The 24,003-nt window shown below is 41.3% G+C and overlaps 1 protein-coding gene across 2 annotated transcripts in view; it reads right to left on the reverse strand.

The window, feature by feature from the left end:
* ipcef1 (interaction protein for cytohesin exchange factors 1) overlaps positions 1–24,003 on the reverse strand; it is a 169,033-nt gene that overhangs the window by 45,352 nt on the left and 99,678 nt on the right. For both annotated transcript variants that reach the window (XM_048535947.1, XM_048535946.2), the window contains exons 6-9: positions 19,131–19,202; positions 11,405–11,472; positions 11,211–11,299; positions 7,899–8,253 (exon numbers count right to left, since the gene is read on the reverse strand). In XM_048535947.1, coding sequence (XP_048391904.1) covers positions 7,899–8,253; positions 11,211–11,299; positions 11,405–11,472; positions 19,131–19,202 — 584 coding nt within the window. The remainder of the gene's footprint in view (positions 1–7,898; positions 8,254–11,210; positions 11,300–11,404; positions 11,473–19,130; positions 19,203–24,003) is intronic.

Here is a 24,003-nt window from a genome sequence, read left to right on the forward strand (position 1 = left end):
TTGGCCTGCTGTGTTCATCCAGCTCCACACTTCGTTATCAAACATACGTACTAAGTTAGTCTGGAGTAGTGTTTTTTTAGAGCAGTGAGGCTGTGCTATTTTCTGGGTGTGTAGATTGTTAAGGTGCAAAAAATGGCCTTTAGTAGAGTCATGTGCTCTTCCTGTCAGATGTGGGAAAGTAGGGAGATTTTCCGTGTTACTGATGATTATGTTTGCACAGAAGTGCAAATCCTATTGGATCGTATAGATCAGTTGGACCTGCAGTTAGAGGCAATAAGGAATTTACAGGAGCTCGGGGGTCTGATGGATGGCAGTTGCAGGAAAGGAGATAAACTGAAGATACGGTCAGGTAGATGGTTTACCTCCAGGCAAGATAGAAGAGGGAGGGAGGTCATGCAGGAGTCTCCTGCGGCCACCCCCATCGCAAACAGCTATGCTGTTTTGGACGTTGAAGATGTTGGCATCTTGGCAGAATGTAGCACTGACAGCCAGGTTTCTGGTGTCAACATCTCGATCCAATGTAACAAGAATGCATGTCAGGTTCCAAGCGATTGATTGTGATAAGGAACCCTCTGGTCAGAGACACATGTGACATTTCTGCAGGCAACAATGAGAGATCAGAATGGTGTGTTGCCTCACTGATGCCAGGATCAAGGATATCTTGGAGAGGGTGCAGAATATTCTCAAAGGTGAGAGGGACCAGTAGGAGGTTGTTGTACACATAGAAACTAAAGACATAGGATGAGAAAAGGATGAGATTCTGAGGAAAGAATATAGGAATTTAGGCAGTAATTTAAAAACGAGGTCTCGAGGCTAGTAATATCAGGATTATTCCTGCTGCCATGAGCTAATGAGGATAGGAATAAATAGATAGAGCAGATGAATGTTTGGCTGAGGGGCTGGTTCAGGGAGAAGTATTCACATTTTTGGATCATTGGAATCTCTTCTGGGCTAGAAGTGACCTGTACTAGAAGGATGGAATGTATCTCAGGGCATGGTTGTCAACATGGGATTGGGATATCATAGAAATTACAGAGATGTGGCCCAGGGATGGATAAGACTGGCAGCTTAATGTTCCAGATTATAGATGCTATAGGGAGGAACAGAAAGGACAGTGAGTGCGGCAAGAGGGGGTGTGACATTTTTAATTATGGATTACATTATGGCTGTACTTACGGAGGATATTCATGGGAATATGCCCAGGTAAGTTATTTGGGTGGAACTGAAAAACAAGAAAGGGATGATCACCTTTTTGAGATTGGACTATAGTTGCTTCAATAGTCAGTGGGAAATTGAGAAATGAATTTCTAAGGAGACCTCAGTGATCTGTAAAAATATTAGGATGGTTATGGTAGGGGATTTTGACTTTCCTAACATAGACTGGGACTGCCATAGCCTTAAGGGCTAAGATGGAGAGTAATTTGTTAAGTGTGTACAAGAAAATTGTTTGATTCAATCAATAGATGTGCCTACCAGAGAAGGTGCAAAACCTGACCTACTGTTAAGAAATAAGGCTGGGCACGTGACTAAGGTGCGATTGGGGAAAACTTTGGGGCCAATGACCATAATTCTATTAGTTTTAAAACAGTGATGGAAAAGGACAGACCAGATCTAAAAGTTAAAGTCCTAAATTGGAGGAATGTCAATTTTGATGGTATTAGACAGGAACTTTCAAAAGTTGATTGAGGCGGATGTTTACAAGTAAAGGTCTATAAAATAGGTGGAAAATGGGAAACCATCAAAATGAGACAATGAGAGCCCAGAAACAGTATGTTTCTGTTACTGTAAAAGGCAAGGTTGGAAGGTGTTGGAAATGCTACAAGACTAGAGAAGTTTTGGTCAAGGAAAGGAAGGAATCATGTGAGGTATAGACAGCAGAGATCAAATGAATCCCTAGAAGAGTATAAAGGTAGTAGGATTATACTTGGGACGGGAATCAGGAAGGCATAAAGGGTTTATGAGATAGCTTTGGCAAATAGGTTTGAGGAGAATTCAAAGGGATTTGACAAATACATTAAGGACAAAAGGGTAACTAGGGAGAGAATAGGGCCCTTTAAAGATCAGCAAGGCTGCTTATGTGTGGAATCATAGGAGATAAGGGAGATACTAAACAAATATTTTGCAATAATGTTTACTGTAGAGAAGGAGAAGCTAGGGAATGTGGGGTAATAAATAGCGAGGTGTTGGAAAATGTCCATATTACAGAGGAGGTGGTGCCGGATGTCTTAAAATGTATAAAGGTTTCTAAATTCCCAGGATCCAATCAGTTGTGCCCTAGAACCCTGTGGGAATGTAGGGAAGTGAAATATTTATATCATCGATAGCCACAGGCGAGGTGCCAGAAGACTGGAGGTTGGCTAATTGGGTGCCACTATTTAATAACGGTGGCAAGGAAAAGCCAGGGAACTATAGGCAGGTGAGCCTGACATTGGTGGAGCATAGGTTGTTGGAGGGAATCCTGAGGGACAGGATTTAAATGTATTTGGAAAGACAAGGATTGATTAGGGATAATCAAAATGGCTTTGTGCATGAGAAATTGTGTCTCATGAATTTTATTCAGTATTTTGATGAAGTAACAAAGAGGATTGATGAAGGCAGAGCAGTGGATGTGATCTATATGGACTTCAGTGAGGCATTTGACAAGGTTCCTCATAGTAGGCTAGTTAGTAAGGTTAGATCACATGGAATATAGGGAAAACCAGCTGTTTGGATACAGAACTGGCTTGAAGATAGAAGGAAGAGAGTAGTGGTAGAGGATTGCATTTCAGACTGGGGGCTTGTGACCTGCAATGTGCCACATGGGTCCACCGCTTTACGTCATTTTATATAAATGATTTGGATGTGAACATAGGAGATATGGTTAGTAAGTTTGCAGATAACACCAAAATTGGAGGTGTTGTGGACAGTGAAGAAGGTTACATCAAAGTACAATGAGATCTTGATCTGATGGGCCAATGGGCTGAGGAGTGGCAGATAGAGTTTAATTTAGATAAATGTGAGGTGCTGCATTTTGGAAAGGCAAATTAAGGCAGGATCTATACACTTTATGGTAAGGTCCTGGGGATTGTTGCTGAACAAAGAGGCCTTGGTGTGCAGGCTCAAAATTCCTTACAAGTGGATTCGCACTTTAGATAGGATAGTGAAGAAGGCATTTGGTATGCTTGCCTTTATTGGCCAGTGCATTGTGTATAGGAGTTGGGAGGTCATGTTGCAGCTGAATGGACATTTGTTAGGCTACTTTTGGAATACTGCATGCAATTCTGGTCTCCCTGCGATGGGAAGGATGTTGTGACCCTTGAAAGGGTTCAGAAAAGATTTACAAGGATGTTGCCGATATTGGAGTGTATGAGCTATGGGGAGGCTGAATAAGCTGGGCCATCTTCATTGGAGCATTGGAGACTGAGGGGTCACTTTACACAGGTTTATAAAATCATGAGGGGCATGGAAAGGGTAAATAGCCAAAGCCTTTTCCTGGGGCGGGGAAGTCCAAAACTAGCGGGCATAAGTTTAAGGTGAGAGGAAAAAGATTTAAAAGGGCCCTGAGGGGCAACTTTTTCATGCAGAGGGTGACGCATGTTTGGAATGAATTGCCATAGAAAGTGGTGGAGGTTGGTACAATTACAAAATTAAAAGATATCTGGATGGGTATATAAGTAGGAAGGGTCTAGAGGGATATCGGCCAAATACTGGCAATGGGACTAGTTTGATTTAAGATATTTCATTGACACGGATGAGTTGAACTGTCTGTTTCTGTGTTGTACACCTCAGTGACTCTATGATGTTTGTAGCCTGTATATTCCAGTGATTCCGTGAATGAATTAAACAATATGTTCTATCAATTGTTCTTTCCGTCTACTAAAAATAGAGTGCAGATTGTACCCAACAACTCAATATTACAAAATTATGCAAAACCTCCACTATTAGATGTGATTCTACAATTTGGCAGCAACTGCTGAACAACCCTCAGTAGGCTCATTGCTCATTTATGCTTGCACAAAGTGATATAAATTCATAAGCAAATACCCATGTTAAGGTTTTGGAGCAGATTTGTAGCTTGGGTTGTGAGTGTTGAGGTTGCCGAGCTGGATTCTTGTTTCGCGGATGTTTTGTTACCATGTTGGGTAAGATCCTCAGTGCAGCCTCCGATGAAACATCAGTGTGTTTTCCCATCTGGTTTTTAAACTCTGGAGTCCATTGAGATGGATTGCCTCACTTCTGGTTTTCCTTCGTACTGGAATGTATATGGGGTTGAGTTCAATATGTTTATTAATAGCATGCTTCGTGGAGTGCCACACTTCTCAGAATTCTCGTGCCTGTCTCTGCCTAGCTTGTCCCAGTTGAAATGGTGGTTGTCCTTGTCCATGTGGATTGAGATGAGTGAGTACTGATTGTGTCTTTTTGTAGCCAGTTGGTGTTCATGTACTCTTGTTGTTAGTTTCCTTCCTGTTTGTCTGATGTAGTGTTTCTCACAGTGTCCGCAGGGGATCTTATAGATGATGTTGGTCCTATCCATGGTGGGAGTGGGTCTTTAGCTCGGATGAGCAGTTGTCATAGGGTTGATGTGAGCTTGTGTGACACTCTGATGCCCAGCGGTCGTAGGAGTTGTGGGTGAGTTCCAACGTGTTCCTGATGTAGGGTAGTTTGATGAGTGTGTCGGGGCGCGTAGTATCTTTCTGATGTTATTCGTGTAGGCATCTTCTGACCTAGATTTTTGGATATCCATTATCCTTGAAAACCTGGAAGAGGTATTCTTCTTCTTGGCATAGTTCCATGTTGCTGCATTGTGTTGTTGCCCTTTTAGATAGTGTTCGCGCACAGCCTCATTCGTGTGTGTTGGGATGGTTACTGTTGAAGTACAGTACCTGGTCTGTGTGTGTGGTTTGTCGGTGTATTTTCATTTGCAATTCCCCATTTGTCTTGAGCTCTACCACGACATCCAGGAATAGGAGCTGCTTGTTCTTCTCCTCCTTTCTGGCAAAAAATTTTATTCCGGTGAGGGTGGTGTTTATAAGCTTGTGTGTCTCTTCTAGTTTGGTCCGTTTAATGATGACAAAGATGTTGTCCACATAGCGTATCCACAGTTTTGGTTTGATTTGTGGGAGGGCCGTCCTTTCTAGTCTCTGCATCACCGCTTCTGCTATGAGTCCGGAGATAGGTAATCCCATGGGTGTCCCATTGATTTGCTTGTATGTTTGGCTGTTGAAAGTGAAGTGGGTGGTGAGGCATTGGTCCAATAGTATGAGCATGTTGTCCTTAGTGATGGTTTCACTGGGGCCTTGCTCTTGTTCCAGTGATGATGTCATTGTTTCCCTTGCTAGTGGTATGTTTATTGATGTAAATAGGGCAACAACATCAAACAATATCATTGTCTATTTGTCATCTATCCATATGTCTTTGATGGAGTTGAGGAATTCTTGGGCTGAGTGGATAGAGTGGGGTGGCTTGTTGACTAGGTGCCTGAGTCTCCTTTGTAGTTCCTTGACTAATCTGTGCATTGGAGTGCCTGGCAGGGAGACTATGGGTCTGAGGGGTACTTCCAGCTTGTGCACTTCAGGGAGGCTGTAGAATTAGGGTGTGTTGGTTCCTTCGGGTTTCCTTATTGAGAAGTTTGCTTTGTTGATCTGTCCTGTTTGCTTAATTCTTTTTAGCGTATGCAGGATTTTGTTGCCTAGTTGAGGTGTTGGGTCAGTTTGTATTGGCCACTATGTGTTCTCGTTGGTGAACAGTGCTGTGTCTTGGAGATTTTATTCGGTACCACTGTCATGCGCCCTTTGTCTGCGGGTAGTATTGTGATGTTCTTGTCCTTCTTTAATCCTTCCAGGGCCTGTCTTTCCCATGTGTTGAGGGTATTGAGTTCACTCCTTCTAGTTAGTGTTGGGATTACTGTCTGTCGTATCATTTGTTGTGTTTCTTCGTTGATATTGTTGGTCTTTAGTGTGGCTTCCAGTGTGTCTCAGAATTCCACTTTGTTGGTGTCACCGTAATTGTAGTTCAGTCCTCGGGCGAGAACAGCTTTTTCCATGTCTGTCAGTTTCCGGTCGGAGAGGTTTCTTATCCATGTGTCTGTTCTGCTGTTGTCATTTATGTACGTAAATGTGGTTAACTAGTCTTGCAGGATCTGTCTTTCTTGGGCCCTTGTGGACTGTCGGCTGATGTTAATGGCTCGTTCCATGTCAGTTGTCCAGTCTTGATTAGTAGCTTCCAGGAATAACGTATTTTGGCACGTAATTTCTCTGTTGTAATTGTGCAGCCAGTTGTGTTCATCGCTTATCAATACCCTTACCATCTTGCAGCCGTTTTGTATTGCTGTTTTCCAGGCTTGTGGGTTGTTGATGGGTGGTTTATACTTCACACTGCTTGGTAATACCTGGTTCCTGAGGCATCCATGTAGAAAGTAGAGTTGTTCATGGGTTGCACTCTCTTGATTGGCGTAGTTTTCCCATTTTCTCGCCAATTTGAGCATGTTACGCCCATAGGTCTCTAAGGTTTGGAGTAGATTTGTAGCTCGGGTTGTGGATGTTGAAGTTGGTTGGCTTGATGAGCTAGTTTCTTGTTTCGCAGACCCACCACAAGGCTCCTAAGACTGCTGGGCATCAGAGTGGCACACAAGCCCACGTCAACCCTACGAAAACTGCTCATCTGAACTAAAGACCCATTCTCACCATGGACAAGACCAATGTCATCTAAAAGATCCCCTGCAGTGACTGTGAGAAACACTACTTCAGACAAAGAGGAAAGAAACTAACAACAAGGGTACATGAAAACCAACAGGCAACAAAAGACACAAACAATACTCACTCACCTCAATCCACATGGACAAGGAGAACTACCATTTCAACTGGGACAACACTAACATCCTGAGACAAGTTAGGCAGAGACAGGCACGAGAATTCCTAGAAGCCTAGCACTCCACGAAGCATGTTATTAATAAACATATTGAACTTGACCCCATTTCCATTCCACTATGAAGGAAAACCAGAAGTGAGGCAATCCATCTCAATGGGCCCCAGAGTTTAAAAACCAGGTGGAAAACATACCAACACTTCATCAGCGGCTGCACTGAGAATGTTAACCAACACGGTACCGAAACAACTGTGAAACAAGAAACTAGCTCAGCGAGCCAAACAACCTCAAATACCCATTTTCTGTACACAATGTACTGTGTTCAAAGCTTGTACCACTTTTCAAGTACCATGGGGCTTGTGGAGTCTATTGCTTTTTCTAGAAGTTTTGAGGAACGTTCGTAACAAACGCAAGGCATTACTTTATTAAAAAATGTGGAGCTGGATGAGCACAGCAGGCCAAGTAGCATTGTAGGAGCAAAAAAGCTGACATTTTGGGCCTAGACCCTTCTCCACACTTTGTTATCTCAGATTCTCCAACATCTGCAGTTCCCATTATCTCTGATGCAAAGCATTACTTTGTTCCTTCCTTCATTGATGCTGCAGGATACACTGCTGAGTTTCTCCAGCACTTTATGCTTTATTGTAACTCCCACATGTTGTGCTCCCAGTTGCATTTGTAACATTTAAAATGATTTTGGTAGTTTGAATTGAGCACATCATTGAAAGATTCATAAGTGTCCTGTGTGAACTTGAATTATATACACCAGGGAAACCAGAAAATTTCAAGACAATTCCTTCTCTTTATTTGTTTAACTGAACTTATTCATAGTGTTACAATCACCATTCCCTGACAGCATCAGAGGCTGATGAATTAAAAATCTATCAATGGAAGCAGTGATGCCTCAATCATTGTGACCCTTTCAACACTAATTTTCTAGATTCACTCAGTCCACCTATCTTGGTGCAATAGATGTCAAGAGATTCTTACATGAGTCTCAACAGAAAGAAAGAAAAACCTTTTGAAAATACACTGTATTAAATGCACATGCTTACCTTTTTCAGATGTGGTTAGAACTGTTAATTGTTCTGCTGTCCTGGCATTTTCTCCAGTAAAAGTAAACTGTGGGGCTTCTGCTGTCAAGTTCTCATGTGATCCAGAGGGAATTCCTTTTTGGTCACATTGTGCAGGTTCACATATTTCCTGTTGTGAAGATCCCACACAGGATTTCAAAGCAGATGTCAAGTACTGGAGCCTACCATCACAACTGGAGGAATTAACAGTGGCAAGTTCCCAATCGGGATATAGTGACGGTGAAGCTGCGGATGCATTTGATCTCCTGGAACTTTCTGGTGAAGGGTAAGAACTTGAAATTTCAGTAGACACAATTGATGATGGAAGAGAAGGTACCTGCAGGTTTAAAAAAACCAAAGTTTAATTTACTCTCTATCACATTTAATGTAAGATTTTGAAAATATGTAGCCAGTTTCCATTTATGAAATATATAAAAAAGAGCCTGCATTCCTATCATAGTTAACTGCATACTTTTCAAAGATAACCTTCATTCATCACACACACTAAACTCACAAACATTACTGAGCCAAATATAGCAGTTAACAAAAGGTTGGTTATGAATGACTAATTAATCTGGCTGAGGAAGGAATATTGACCAAGAAAAATAAATTCCTGCTCTTCTTTGAATCATGCAATGGCATCTTTAGCGTCCATCTGAGCTACAGAATTAATGTCTCTTTGAAAAGACCACACCTCCTATATACAATTACAATTAGTACAATGTGTACCAAATTCGAGAGTAGAATTGAATTAAAACATTGGTTCAGTGAAAACTCAATAAATCTTGCAATTTCTTCTAAAGTTTGCCTTGTACTGCAGTTGGTGATTCATGTTAAGTAGATTTCTAACTTGTTCAGATCATTGCAATAGATGCAATGTTTAAAACTTTTACTCTGCGCACATTGCTTTCTCATGTTCCTGTGGAATAGGATAATTCAGTGTTGTTTGCTGACCTCTGTCCAATGCAAATTACAATGCCAACAGTATACCTCATACAAACTAAATATCTTTGATCATGCACAGGAATACATGTGTTGGCAGAGTGATGCAATCTACATCACAAACCAGCCAGTCTAACACTAACAGTGTCAAAGTATGGAGTACACCTCCTTCTAGGTATTTAGAAATGTGAACATAAATATTGAATTTGCACATCTCTGGTGAGAAAACACAACTAATACTTTTTATGCATGTGGAACTAGCAATAGCACAGGTATCATGGTCACATAACCTCTGCCTATGTTCAGTTGTCTATGAGTTCATGAATTAATACAAACCAGCATGTTGTATTGTCTTCGGAAGCATAGCACTTAAATCATCACAACCAAAGATCAATGTCACAGGATATTTCACATAGTCTTTTCCAGCAGCTGAGCATTAAAGCATGCCAAGTTAAACTCAATTTTCTTAGAAAATATTATGACAAGGCATTAGTGGATTTCTTTTCCTAAATTTGTATCTGACATAGTTCCTTGGAAGTGGAGTCCCAGATAGATAGGATAGTGAATAAGGCATTTGGTATGCCTGCCTTTACTTGTCACTGCGTTGAGTACAGGAGTTGGGAGGTCATATTGCATCTTTACAGGATATTGGTTAGGCCACTTTTAGAATACTGTGTTCAGTTCTGGTCTCCCTGCTATAGAATAGATGTTGTGAAACTTGAAAGAGTTCAAAAAAGATTTACAAGGATGTTGCCATGGTTGGAGAGTTTGAGCTATAGGGAGAGGCCAAATAGACTGGGCCTATTTTCCCTGGAGCATTGGAGGCTGAGGGAAGTTTATAAAATCACAGGGGAGTGAATAGGGTGAAGAACCAAGGTCTTTCCCTGGGGTGGATGAGACCAAAACAAGAGGGCATTGGTTTAAAGTGAGAGTTGAAAGATTTAAAACGGACTTACGGGGCAACTTTCTCATGCAGAAGGTAGTGTGTGTATGGAATGAGCTGCCAGAGGAAGTGGTTGAGGCTGGTACAGTTTCAACATTTAGAAGTCATCTAGATGGATATATGAATAGGAAGGGTTTTGTGGGATATGGGCCAAAATGCTGGCAGATAGGACTAGATTAATTTAGGATATCTGGTTGGCACGGATGAGTTGGACCAAAAGTTTGTTTCCATGCTGTACAGTTCAATGACTCTATGACTTGAAGTAAATGATCCTCATTTGTTGTGCTGAGACAAATCTATCAAATTCATTTACTTCCAACATTGTCTAATTTAGCTATCAGGTTTGATTCCAATAAGTTCCTTTTGTTAGAACATATGATCAGACACTTCAAAACAATTTTAAGGCAAAACTTCCCGTATAGATCAGTATTCCAATACATGGAAAATATTCTCCATAGTCCTTGTTACTAACCTTGGATATTGAAAGGTACATAGGTCTCAAACAAATTGAAATGTTGGGAAGTGTCATTTAGCATTTAGAACCACGGAGAGCTCAGGATATCATTTGGTCAGTTTCAATCTGTACAATTTCTTTGATACAGCGATTCAAAACTAGCCTCACTGTCACACCTTCTTTCTTCATTTGTCCCTCTAGTAAATTAAAATGGGTACCTTAATATTTCAGCATTTTGATGAACAAATCTATTATTTATTATTTCATCTTGTTTATAAATCAAAAGCATGTGGTTTTTATATTCAAGACTCATAATTAAGAATTTGAGCAGTGCTATGAAATTGCCATGTGAAAATATTAACTTAGTTTGTTCTTATAGCTGACATTACAAATTGATAATTTTGTTCACCTCCTTTTTTTATGCTGGTAGCTATTGATTCTGCTGACTCCTACTTCACTGGTGGTAGGTTGATATTGGTAGGGCTTGGTGAATGGCTAGGTTAACACCTGGAATAAATTGGGTAGGAGGCAGTAGGATTTCTGTTCTTCCCAATTTTCCCATTTAGGCAAAACTGACAGTACAGATAAATGATGAATTGGCTCCTACCATATCCCAAATGTATAACTTCCTGTTACTTCCTCCCACAACAGTACATTCATATTCTATTCATGCATTTATCTCAAACAGAAATAGAAAATAAGAGTAGTTAACATTTGTTTTCAGGAAGATTGATAGTGTCTCACCTAAAATTGGACAAATGCTAAGAAATGATCCTTAAAGGAGTAGACAATGGCAGAGCTTTAAAGCAATAAAAGCAGCAGGAATTCTACAACTTCCACTAAACTGAAATCCAACTGATTGCCACATATATATTAGCTAATGTATTGTCTGATACATACACTAAATCTGTACAATGATTCTTCACATGTTTATGTTGTCCTACACAACATTTACCTGCTGTTCTTCTAGTTGTGATGCATTTGATAAGGATGAGTCATCTGGTGGAACATCCATTTCTTCTTGCTCACTCTCACTCCAACATTCTGCAGCAAGTAGGAGTTCAACAGAAGATTTTGTTTGTAAAAAATCTCTGAACGACAAGCTGGACATAACAAAGAATTTTCTACTCATATCAACAAAGCACATACCTCCATTTTTTGAATCCGAAGCTGGAAGAACATACTCAATAGCAGCTAAACCCATTTTATTGATCCACCTAAAAGATAAATGAGAATTATAGTTTGATATTACACAGCTTGAATTCTGTAAATTTTTATTAATGACAATAAATCTACCAATTTATCATCCAACATTATTCACTATGAAATGTACATATCACTCCCCCTATCCATGTCTTTAACAAAGCTTTTAGAAATTGTGGGCAGTATTGTTTTCAGATTCCAGATACAGAAATATCCTTGTCTATATATGGTCAGGTAGTATATTTGGAGTTGCTTCACTGGGTCACAGTATCAGAATAACCCATTCGCACAAGTGAGGTGGCACCTTCATTCTGGTATGAATTATTCTGTCCAGTCTATTTGACACCGGAAGTTCCTTGCTTCTACTCAGGAATGGAAGCAATTTAGCTTGACGTCTTAATTTCTGGCCATAAGCCTGTGATTCCTGACAGAAAATGATTGAATGCAGTCATCAGGTAAAGGGTGGTGTTCTGATGAAAGGGAGTAATTTTAATTATTAGCACAGTTTCTCTCTCCATAGATGCTGTCTGACCTAATTAAAATTTCTAGCATTTTCATTATCAACATCAAGATTGGTTTTGGCAGTTATGTTCCCAGTGCTGGCAATCTCATGCTAACGAGGCTGGCATAAAAACAATGGACCAATTATTCTGATAGTGTTCCAGCAGTGTAGACTGGAAATACACTTTAGGATCGCATCAATTCCCTGATAAAGTTGACTCCAAAGAATTTGTCTGGGAGTTGAAAATTCCAATAGGCAATTTCCCTGCATCTTGAACATTCACAAAAAAAAACTCTTAATGTCAGAAACATTTCTGATTTCTGAATTCATTTAAGCTTAATAGTTACAAAGGAAAACTTAAAATGATTTAAAACATTCTCTAACTTCTAGCTAACTATTAGATTGAACCCCAACTCACCACTGACCCTGCCCCAATAGACATTCCACCCCAATCTATGAGAACCCCTGAGACATGTCACCTCCCACCCTCTGACCCAATCCAACCCCCACAAAACAACCCTCACTTCCCAAATATCCAAGATCACCACCTCTTCTGACCTGACCCCACATAGACCAACAACCCCTGACCCAACCCCAAATGACTCAGAACCCATCCACCTACTGCTCCCTGCCCTCAATCCAGCAGTTTGGCATATCCTCTGAACTGACAACACCACTCAATCACCAAACTGACGCAACTGCCCTACTAATCTGAGCCCCACCCCATAACCTGACACCTTGACTCATAAGCACTCATTTGCCTTCCTGACACTTTACCCAGCTGGTATCTTACTACCTCACCCTACCTGGCACTCTAAAGTCTTACCTTTCTGGCAACTTTCACTTCTTGCTCACCTAACACCTGCTCTCAATTACCTGCTCACCTAACACCTCAGTTACTTGGTATTCTACTCACCCCCACCTAGCCTTTCACTCACTGAATATCCTACACTCCTTGCAAAACTGGCACCTAACTCACCTCACCCACATGTCTTCTTCCCTTTCACCCATTGCATCCTATACCCATGTTTATCTTACATACTTAACATTTCACAGTAGCTTTTACAGTGTCCAGTAGACATGTAAATGCAGAATACTGTCTGATTGCTCTAAAAGGGGTCATGGATTCTGTGATGACATGCTGCACTGCTGGATTCCTGGACAAATTTATAACAGAAAGACTCTGTCCAGAAATCTCCAACATAGAAGTCACTAAAAGGTAAGCAGTTTCTTTTTCAATCAGATCATAAAGTTTGGGCCAATAACTCCTTAATGTAAGTTACAGAAGACTGTTAGCAGTCATACAGCTATATTTCCTAAAGATGAGGGATCAGCTTTAGGTGATGAAGAACATAAGTTCATTATCATACTTAAGTCTCTTTAAAATCTGGCACTCTCAAGTGCACTGAAGTATTTATTCTCTAATGGTTTAATTCAGATCAGTCTTTTTCAAATCCCATTATCTTCCCCATTTCCAATTTAAGTAGGGCTCACAACAAAATCTCATGTCATGTTCCATCATTAGTGGTAATCAGCTGGAGGAGAAGAAATATTAAAACTAGTGAAGAAAACTGCAATGCACGTGCCACCAGTGTTGGGTTACTTGGATGATGTAGCGTTCTTGTGTGTAAGGCTGAGAATCACACTATTAGTTACAATGGAACATTAGCAGAGCCAGATGATAAACAGAAAATTCTGTAAATACCCTACAGGTCAGGTTTCAGAGATAGTAGCAACTGCAGATGCTGGAGAATCTGAGATAACAAGGTGTAAAGCTGGATGAACACAGCAGGCCAAGCAGCTTCATAGGAGCAGGAAAGCTGACGTTTTGGGTCTAGACCCTTCTTCAGAATTGGGGAAGGGAAGGAGGTTCTGAAATTAATAGGGTGGGAGGGGGAGGCAGATAGAAGATGAATAGAGGAGAAGATAGGTGGAACGGAGACAGACCAGCCAAAGAAGCAGGTTTGGAGCCAGTAAAGGTGAAAGTAGGTTAGGTGGTAGGGTGGGGATAGGTCAGTCCAAGGAGGATGGACAGGTCAAGGAATATCTTTTGAGAAAAGAACTGCATTAACATTTCACAAATCTTTATCAGAACTGGCCAAGTTAAAGATATAACATTTTCTAAGCAAACATAGTCAGAGAAGAGATGGTATTTGGAAGTTCTAGGGAGCAATGGAGGATAGAACAGAAAGGAAGGCCTATAATAGTGTGGAGGGCAGAATTGATTTACTGACAAAAGAAATGTCATTACAAACCAAACTGGGTGGAATTTCGTCCAATAAAGGAACCAAGCATTACAAAATGCAGAATCATTCCCAACACTTATTAGAAATATGCTAAATTGAAAGATAAAGAGAAGTTAATCACCTCCTTAAGTCAGATTCTGAGCATTATGAAGGAAAGAGGTAAAAATGCCAGAGATGCATCTCCGGCATTTGCGTGGGAAGGGAATATGGGGAGAATGGAGCAAGATATCATGCAGGAGACAGTGTCTTTGGATAATTGGAAGGGAAGGGGATGACCAAATGCCTGGTTCTAGCATTGCAAAAAAATTGGCAAAATTGGCTAGGCTGAACAGTTAAAAGTGAAGGATAGATTGTTGGAAGCTGAGGACAAATTAGACACCATTGTGCTTCAAGGAGGAAGGGCACATAAAGGTAGACATGGCTAGGACCAATGTAGGTTCATTGAATGATGTGTTGAAAAGCCCAACAAGATTTTGCCAATGCAATAACCAAATTTCAGTAATTATTCTCCGCCTTATTTCTTATTTCTTCTTATTTGGAACAAATCATTTATTTCTTTGGACTTTGATTAGCACATTGTGTAGTTTGCATACATCAGCCGGAAAACAGGACTGCACTTTTAAAAATGGAAACCTATTTCAACAAGCTCCTTAAATGTGACCTATAAGATCTCTAAATTTGGCTTGAGTGGGAATTATTTGTAATCCTGCCTGATGCAGAGGATTTGACGACTAAAACAAATATGGCCACCAACAAAACTTTGTTTATGGTGATATAGTTCTCTCTCAACTCACTCCGTGTCAGTTCTGTTTTATTCGATAACAAAGGACCACCAATGCTGTCTTCTCACCCCACCACTAAAGACATTTTTCCAACCCCACCCTTGTCTGCCTTCCAGAGAGACCACTCTCTCCGCGACTCCCTTATCTGCTCCACACTCCCCTCCAACCCCACCACACCTGGCACTTTCCCTTCCAACCGTAGGAAGTGCTACAGCTGACCCACACCACCTCCCTCACCCCCATCCCAGGCCCCAAGATGACTTTCCACATCAAGCAGATGTTCACCTGCATATCAGTCAATGTAGTATGCTGCATTTGCAGTACACGGTGTGGCTTCCTCTACATTGGGGAAACCAGGTGGAGGCTTGGGGACTGCTTTGCAGAACACCTATGCTTGGTTCACAGTAAACAACTGCACCTCCCAGTCGTGAACTATTTCAACTCCCCCTCCCATTCCTTATATGAGATGTCCATCCTGGGCCTCCTGCAGTGCCATACTGATGCCACCTGAAGGTTGCAGGAACAGCAACTCATAGTCCTTTTGGGAACCCTGCAGCCCAATGGTATCAATGTGGATTTCCCCAGCTTCAAACTCTCCCCTCCCACCACTGCATCCCAAAACCAGCCCAGCTCATCCATGCCTGCCTTGTTCTTCCTCTCACCTATCCTCTCCTCCCACCTCAAGCCGCCCTCCACTTCCTACCTACTAACCTCATCCCGCCCCCTTGACCTGTCCGTCCTCCCCGGACTGATCTATCCCCTCCCTACCGCCCCACCCATACTATCCTCTCCACCTATCTTCTCCTCTATCCAACTTCGATCTGCCTCCCCCTCTCTCCATATTTATTTCAGAACCCTCTCGCCATCCCCCTTTTCTGATGAAGCGTCTAGGCCCGAAATGTCAACTTCTGTGCTCCTAAGGTGCTGCTTGGCCTGCTGTGTTCATCCTGCCCCACACTTTGTTATCTTGGATTCTCCAGTATCTGCAGTTCCCATTATCTCTGATCACACCTCTAGTTCCTAGCCTGAATTCTAGCCTTGCCATTGTAACAGAGACCGTAGAACTAAAGTTCAGTCCCCTAACATTGTTTCTCTCCTCACAAATATTGGCAGGCCTACTCATACCCCGAGCCTTGTCTATCATCATTCTTTATCTCCTTATTTCCACATTTTTCTTTGTTTCACATGCTTATATACTCTTACCTTAAAAAATATATTGGTCCTCACTTGCTCCATGTCAAAAGTTTACTTGTCCCTATAAATGTCTCCAGAATAACCTTGCTGTTGCCCTCTCTCCTCAATCTTTTTATGATAATTTTAAATTGTATCTCCTTATAACTGACTCCACTAATGGAGATATTCTTTTGCTTTTTGTTTTGTAAGTGAGAATGGGCTCAGTTACTTAACTTACTCAACACTACACACTCATGTCTCCACAATGACTTCTCTATTCATCACACAATGTGATTTACACATTTGTTGCCAATTTTGTTTTATTTTCACATACTGTAAATCTTCCAGATTAGGGAAAAGCAGATTAAAAAAGTCAACACACGGCTAAATGACTGGTGTGACAAGGAGTGGTTTCACTTCATGAGGTACGAGCTCTAATACCGAGACAGGAAGGAACTGTACCTTTGAGACCTATCAGGAAGTAAAAGTAAGACTTTAGATAAGTAAAGCTATAAAATAATCATGTGATTGGAAAGAACTGCATTTATTGATGACAAAGTGACTCCGAAAATTATTGTAAACGTCAAAATGAATGAAGGAATAAGGATAACACGGATGCAGAGAGATTAAATAAAATCACACAGCATTTAACATAATTACTAAAATCATTGGTGGCAGAGGTCATGATCTGGAAGGTATTGTTGAAGAAGGTTTGGCAAGTAGCATTGGTACATCAAGTACATGGTATTTTTGGTGCCACTTTGCCTCTGTTGTGGAGCAAGTGATTGATTAACATGATGAAGAAGTGCTGATTAAGTTGATTGTATTGTCCTGGATGATTTTGAGCTTGATGAGTGTTGTTGGAGCTGCATTCATCTAGGCAAGCGGAGATAATTCCGTCACACTCCTGACTTACACCTTCTTGCTGGTGGACAAGTTTTGAAGAGTCAGGAAATGAGCCTTAGAATTCCCTGCGTCGGACTTGCTGTTGTAGCCTCAGTGTTTATATGGACTTAATTCCATTTTTGGTCGATGGCAACTGCTAGGATATCGATTGAGGGGATTCAGCTATAGTAATGCTGTTGAACGTCAAGTGGAGATGCTTACATACTCCCTTATTGGAGATGATTAATTTTATGTGGTGCAAATGTTACCATTTCCAAATGTTGACAAATGAGTCACACTAAATGAACCGTAGTAGGCACATAACAAATAAAAACTATTTTAACCACCGGTGTAACAATGACAGCATTATCCAAAGAAAAATGAATGAATTGGAAGCAATAATTTGAAGAAGGAATCCTGTAATAGGAGAGATAATTGAAACATGACAGCACAGGGTAAAGAATAAAAACTGAAAGAATTGCAGATGCTGTAAATCAGAAACAAAAACAGAAGTTGCTGGGAAATTGCAGTAGGTCTGGCAACATCTGTGAAGAAAAAAATCAGAGCTAACGTTTTGAGTCCAGTCACCCTTCCTCAGCACTGATGGTGGCTGCAAAAACATCGGTTTATATGCAGAAAATAGGGAGGAGGTGGAGGAGGGCTAAATGATAGGATGAAGGATAGAACCCGAAGAGAGAGAAGAGCAAGGATTTGATAATGATCTGACTAGGAAGGTGAATAGCTGTTAATGGGGATTGTTAGTGACTAACAATAAGTACTATGTGATGGCAGGCTGTTTGATAACAGGACCTGGTGTGTGGAATAGGGGGCTAAGACATAGGAGAGTTTACGTCCTAAAATTATTGAACTCAATATTGAGTCTGGAAGGCTACAAAGTCCCCAAGTGGAAAATGAGGTTTGTTCTTCATGTGTTGAGCTTCACTGAAACACTGCAGCAAGCCAGGGACAGAGATATTGACCAGGGAATAAGGTGGTGTGATAAAGTGGCAGGCAACACGTTGCTCACGGTCTTTTTTGCGAGCAGAATGTAGATGCTCTGTGAAGCGGTCACCCAGTCTTTATTTCATTTCCCCAATGTTGATGAGACCAGATTGTGAGCAGCGAATGCAGTCGAGTAGATTCTAACAAATGCAGGTTAAGTGTCGCTTCATCTGGAAGGTATATTTGGGCCCTTGGATAATGGGGAGGGAGGAGGTAAATGTGCCGGTGATATGCCTTTGCCAGTTGAAGGGGAATGTGCCATATGGCAGTGGGATGTGATAATGGGAACTGCAGATGCTGGAAAATCCAAGATAACAAAGTGTGGAGCTGGATGAACACAGCAGGCCAAGCAGCATCTCAGGAGCATAAAAGCTGACGTTTCGGGCCTAGGCCCTTCATCAGATGTTATCTTGGCAGTGGGGTGTGTTGGGGGTGAAGTAAGAGTGGACCAGAGTGTCCCGGAGGGAACAATCCCTTCGGAAGGTGGCCAAGGGAGGGGAGGGGAATATGTGTCTGGTAGTGGCGTCTCACTGGAGGTGGCGGAAACGACACCTGATGATCTTCTGGATGTGGATGCTGCTGGGATCCACTTTACACACGGTTAGGATTGTCAAATATAACAAATGTGGGAAATAAAGGGGAATCTGACCTAGTGAAACATAACAATGACAATAGAGAGAATGATGTAACTAATAATATCATCAATACATTTTTAGTCATATTGAAATCAACTTTAGTTTCTATTTCCTACTCTAACTCATTCTTTCCTTCTACCTACTCACCAGACTACTTTATGTTTCGTACTGCACTCTCCTAGCTTTCAAACACTGAAGTTAATATTACAGAATTACTCAAAAAAAATTACTGCAGATGCAGATACTGCAAATTACAGAATTACCACTTTTTCCCCAATTTTTGTCAGGTTTGTTGATATCCTTAAGTATGGGTCTTGGTCCTTCAATTTGCTTTCTCATTTAAACACAACAGATGCAAAACTGAAAAAAACGTTTCAGCCATCTGCATATAATTGTTCAACATAATTGCAACTAAACCACAAAACAACCCCACCAACAAGTACTTACTTGCTCATTTCATCAGCATTCTCTGCAGCAAAATAGAACTTCTTGAACTGTGGATGGCTTGCCTTTATCGCACTTGATTAAGAAAACAGGAAACAAATAATAAATACAAATTTCCATTGTAAAGGTCAAATTGCTGGGCTTTTTAGACTATTCGCACACAATTACCAGCATACTGAGAAATGCTTGCATTGATTTTAAATAGTGGAAACAGTCCTGCAAAATATCAGTCATTCAGTTGGAACAGATATTTTGATAATTTCTAATTATTATAGTTCAAACATCAGCATGAGTATTTACAATTTCTTTACAACTCCTTACATTATAAAATATTTGCCTAAAAAGTTGATCTGAAGAGGGATTTTAACTTTGCCTATATATTATTAACATGATTATGTAACTGTATTGCCGATGTGCATTTTATTTATTTCCTTCTTCATGCTCATTTACGGCAAGGTAAACAACCATTTGGTGAGTTAAATCAATGCTGAGCATTCCATTGAACAATCCAGTCAGTCCCATCCTCTTAGTCTATCTCTGTCATCCTCAAGTTAGTTCTTTCAAAGGCTCATTCAATTTTCTTTTAAAATCATTTGTCATCTCTGCTTTCAGCAACCTCACAGGCAGTAAATTCCAGGTCATTACTATTCAGGATATAAAGAAGCTCTATCTTTCATTCTTCCCCACGCCTCCTGCTCAAAACATTTCAAGAAACTCATCGTCCTCCCTAAACTGCAGTGAACAGAACTGGATAGAATATTCTGGTTGTGGCCTAAACAGAGCTTTATAAAGTTTTATCTTAACTTACCTGTGTTTATACTTAATGCCTCTATTTATGAATCCCAAGATTCCATATGTTTTGCTGATTATTCCCTCAATGAGTCTTGCCACCTTCAAAGGTGTAAGCACATGAATCCCTAATGCACCTCTACCCTTGCACACACTTTAGAACTGTGCCATTCATGGAACCTTCTGCTTTTAGCCATTAGAAGGGCCGACACGGAGAATATAACTGGGCAGGATTCAAAAAATTAGTTACCTGACAACGGGCTAAAGCTTTGATATTGAATTCTCAAATCCTTTCAGGTGGAGCCCGGTTGGATTCCCACAGATTGATGCTGGGCAGTACTACCCATACATTCACTAGGACCGTCACTGTTCTGAAAATGTGCTTCCATTCCTTGAGTGCTGAGGAGGAGCACTCCAGTACTGGACAGAGTCTCTAGGGTAGTGATGGTTTGCTGCACCCTGCACAATCTAGCTCAATGATAGGGTGTTGGGGAAGGCGACACTGGTGATGAGGGTGCTGAGGAGGCTAGGGTGGTACTGGAATGAGGCAAACGAGAGAAGCTGATAGCAGCTATATGTGAGGACAAATAACTGCATATAGATATGTGAACAATAAGAGCTACAAGCTTTGAAGGTGCTGAGGCATTCCTATGCTCAAGGGAATGCTTGATTTATAACTTTAAAGAATTAAACTACACTGTTTGTCATAAATTGTAAGCTAATTGATTCCATTTGTACAAATAGCCTCCTGTTCCATTTCCTGGCCAGTCCATCAATTTTCAAGCGGTGTTCACATATTCCAGAGAGTAGAGGAGAGAAATAATTCCAATTGTCTCCCAAATGTCAAGCATTTTGAAGTTCTGGCATTCTAGATGTTTAATCCTCCAGATGGCAGCAGAGAACAACAGCCTCAGTGCTCTCTGCACTACTCCTTATGACACTCACTGGAGCTTGTGTCTTCCTGCCACATTGGGAACTACAGTTGATTTTGCTTAAGGATGCTGCTGCTTTGTGGGCCAACTATCCTTGGTGAGCATCTTCTCATGGTCTGAGGCCTAGATATATCTGATTTACTGAGGTTGCACGGGTGTACATGCAACCTTCTCCATCTGACTTTATGGAGGTATTTGAGTCTCTGGTTGAGGGAGGTAGTGTTCCAGAACTTCTCAGGAGTGACATGGGATGATATTCTCTGTGGTATCACATCTACTGATGCACTCCCTTTTCCCTGCAGAATTATTTGCATCCTCTCTCCAACATTCTTTTACCTTGGCACCAGGGTACTCATGATGACAGATACTAAAATGCATGTCTGCCAATGCCTATCCTGATTATGGAATATCCCATAAAGATGTTATTCAACTGGAAAGCATGCTGAAAAGATTTACAATGTTGTTACTGAGACTGAAGGATTTGTGTTATAGGGGAAGGCTGGATACGCTGAAATTTCTTCCCCTGAGCATAGGAAGCTGATGGGTGACCTGATAGAGGTTAATAAAATCATGAGGGGCATACAGAAGATGATGAGTCAAGATTTTTTCCCCAGCTTGGGGAGTCCAAAAGTAGACAGCATAGGTTTAAGGTGAGAAGGGAAGGATTTAAAAGACAAGGCGTGGTGCATACATAGAATGAATTGCCAGAGGAACTGGTGGAGGCGGGTGCAACTACAACAGTTAAAAAATATTTGGACAGGTATATAAGTAGGAAAGGTTTATAGCGATATGGGCCAAAAGTTAGCAAATGGGACTAGTTCAGTTTAGGAAACCTGGTCAGCATGGACAACTTAGACTGAAGGGTCTGTTTCTGTGCTATATGACTTAATGATACTATGGCAGCATCTCTACATTTGCTATTCTTTCTAGTGTGGTCCCAATCCCATTGGTGTCACAGTCTGGACTGTACTCATTCGAAGCGTCATCACTCCCAGCAGTCTCCAAATCCAGGTACTTAGCTGGCAGCAGAATGAAGCTGCCTGAAGACTTTTGTACTTTCTGTCTCATCGTAACCTTCCTGAACTCCTATTTTCTGAAATGGCCACCTCTCGGAATGTACAAACTGGAAACACTTAGCTTCCCTGAGGAGGCAGGTTGTACTCATTGTATTTAAACGCCTTCATGAATTTTGAGAAACATAATTGGTTCTTGGCTTTAGGAGACTTGCTATTTAATTTTTTTCTGCTTTTGCTTTGCCGTTTAGATCTAGATCAGTCTAAACTAACCTGCTGGAATTGTCTAAGAATACCCGAGGTGAAACCTTATATCTGGTTCCCTTTTCCGACTGGGGAACCACTTCCCGCTCTACATAGTACAGATACATAACTGCGATCAAGAGCTGGGAAGGCCTATTGAAATGCTGTCTGAGTATTGCCTTTCCACAGTGCTGTGACTTGTCCCTCCATTTTGCAAACATGTCAAAGTTTGTAATCTCAGACAATGTGAATGATTTTCAAAGGTCTGAAATTTTCAGTGTGGCTATATGATATGTACTTCTTTCTCAGTTCATGCTTTACACCAATAGCACCATAGAAAATAGGAACATTCGGCTCCTGAGACTACTCCACCATTCAAAGGAATTATGGCTGAGCTGACATTCCTCACATCCATTTTCCTTCATTGTCCCTATAACACTTGATTCCCCTAGTGATTAAGAATCTATCTCCACCTTAAACATACGAAATGACTCTCCTCCACAGCTCCCTATGGCAACGAGTTTCAAAGACTTACAACCTTCTGACAGAATAAATTCTTCTTCATCCCCATCTTAAATTGGTGCCCCTTTATTCTGAGACTATGCCTTCTGGTCCTAGACTTCCCATGAGAGGAAATATTCTCTCAGCATTTACGCTGTCAAGCCCTTTAAGAGTCCTATATGTTTCAATGATATAACCTCCCATTCTTCCAAACTCTAGTAAGCAAGTCCCAACTTGTTTAAAATCAGAAAGAACTGCAGATGCCGTAAATCAGAAACAAAAACAGAAGTTGTTGGAAAATCTCAACAGGTCTGGCAGCATCTATGAGGAGAAATCAGAGTTAACATTTTGGTTTCGGTGATTCTTTCTTAGAACTGCATAATAACAAAGTAAGGGTTGGATCTAAGCGCATGGAGTGCAGTCAGTTCAGAGGGAGATAAGTTGGACTGGGTGAGGGCAGGCAGAGAGCAACCAATGTTACATCAATAGTTCTCAATGAACACAACGAGTGCAGGTAAAAGACCAGAAAGAGGAGTCCAGGAAGAATGAGAGTGCTGGAGCTGGGTGAAGGGGTCTGTGGGACGGGAAGAAGACTCTTGTCCAAAGGAATGGGCACACAGATGAAGATGGCGGAAAAAGAGTTTGACGTGATGTCATACCTGAAATTCATTAAGATTGGGATGCAGATGGATAAAGAGGGTTAGATAGGGTGGATAGGGAGAGCCTTTTTCCTAGGATGGTGACGGCGAGCATGAGGGGGCATAGCTTTAAATTGAAGGGTGAAAGATATAGGACAGATGTCAGAGGTAGTTTCTCTACTCAGAGAGTAGGAAGGGAATGGAATGCTTTGCCTGCAACGGTAGTAGATTCGCCAACTTTAGGTACATTTAAGTTGTCATTGGACAAGCATATGGACGTACATGGAATAGTGTAGGTTAGATGGGCTTGAGATCAGTATGACAGGTCGGCACAACAGCGAGGGCCGAAGGTCCTGTACTGTGCTGTAATGCTCTATGTTCTATGAGTACAGCACGTTCAGGATCAGCGAGCAGAAGGTTAGGTGGGATGGTGAATACATGACAGAAGTTGTGGTTGGGAGATGGGATGGAGTCAGAGGGAAAGAAATACGAGAAAAGTTTCAGAGGGCCATGGGTATCTCTGAATTGTTGCATCCTGTATGCCTTGATGCCTGAGAGGAAAGGAAAAATTTTCTCATTGTTGTGGCAAATGAGCCGGAGAATGAAGTGGAACTGCGGAATTGTGCAGTCCTGAGCCACCGTGATGCAATTTTGTTGGAGACAGAGGCCAAAAGTGTGCATGTGATGCTGCATGGTGTTAGTTCTGAGGAAGGACCACTGCACCTGATTTCTCTTCACAGATGCTGCCAGACTTGCTGAG

The sequence above is a fragment of the Stegostoma tigrinum genome, chromosome 9 (assembly GCF_030684315.1).
Source record: "Stegostoma tigrinum isolate sSteTig4 chromosome 9, sSteTig4.hap1, whole genome shotgun sequence".
Classification (NCBI taxonomy): Eukaryota; Metazoa; Chordata; class Chondrichthyes; order Orectolobiformes; family Stegostomatidae; genus Stegostoma; species Stegostoma tigrinum.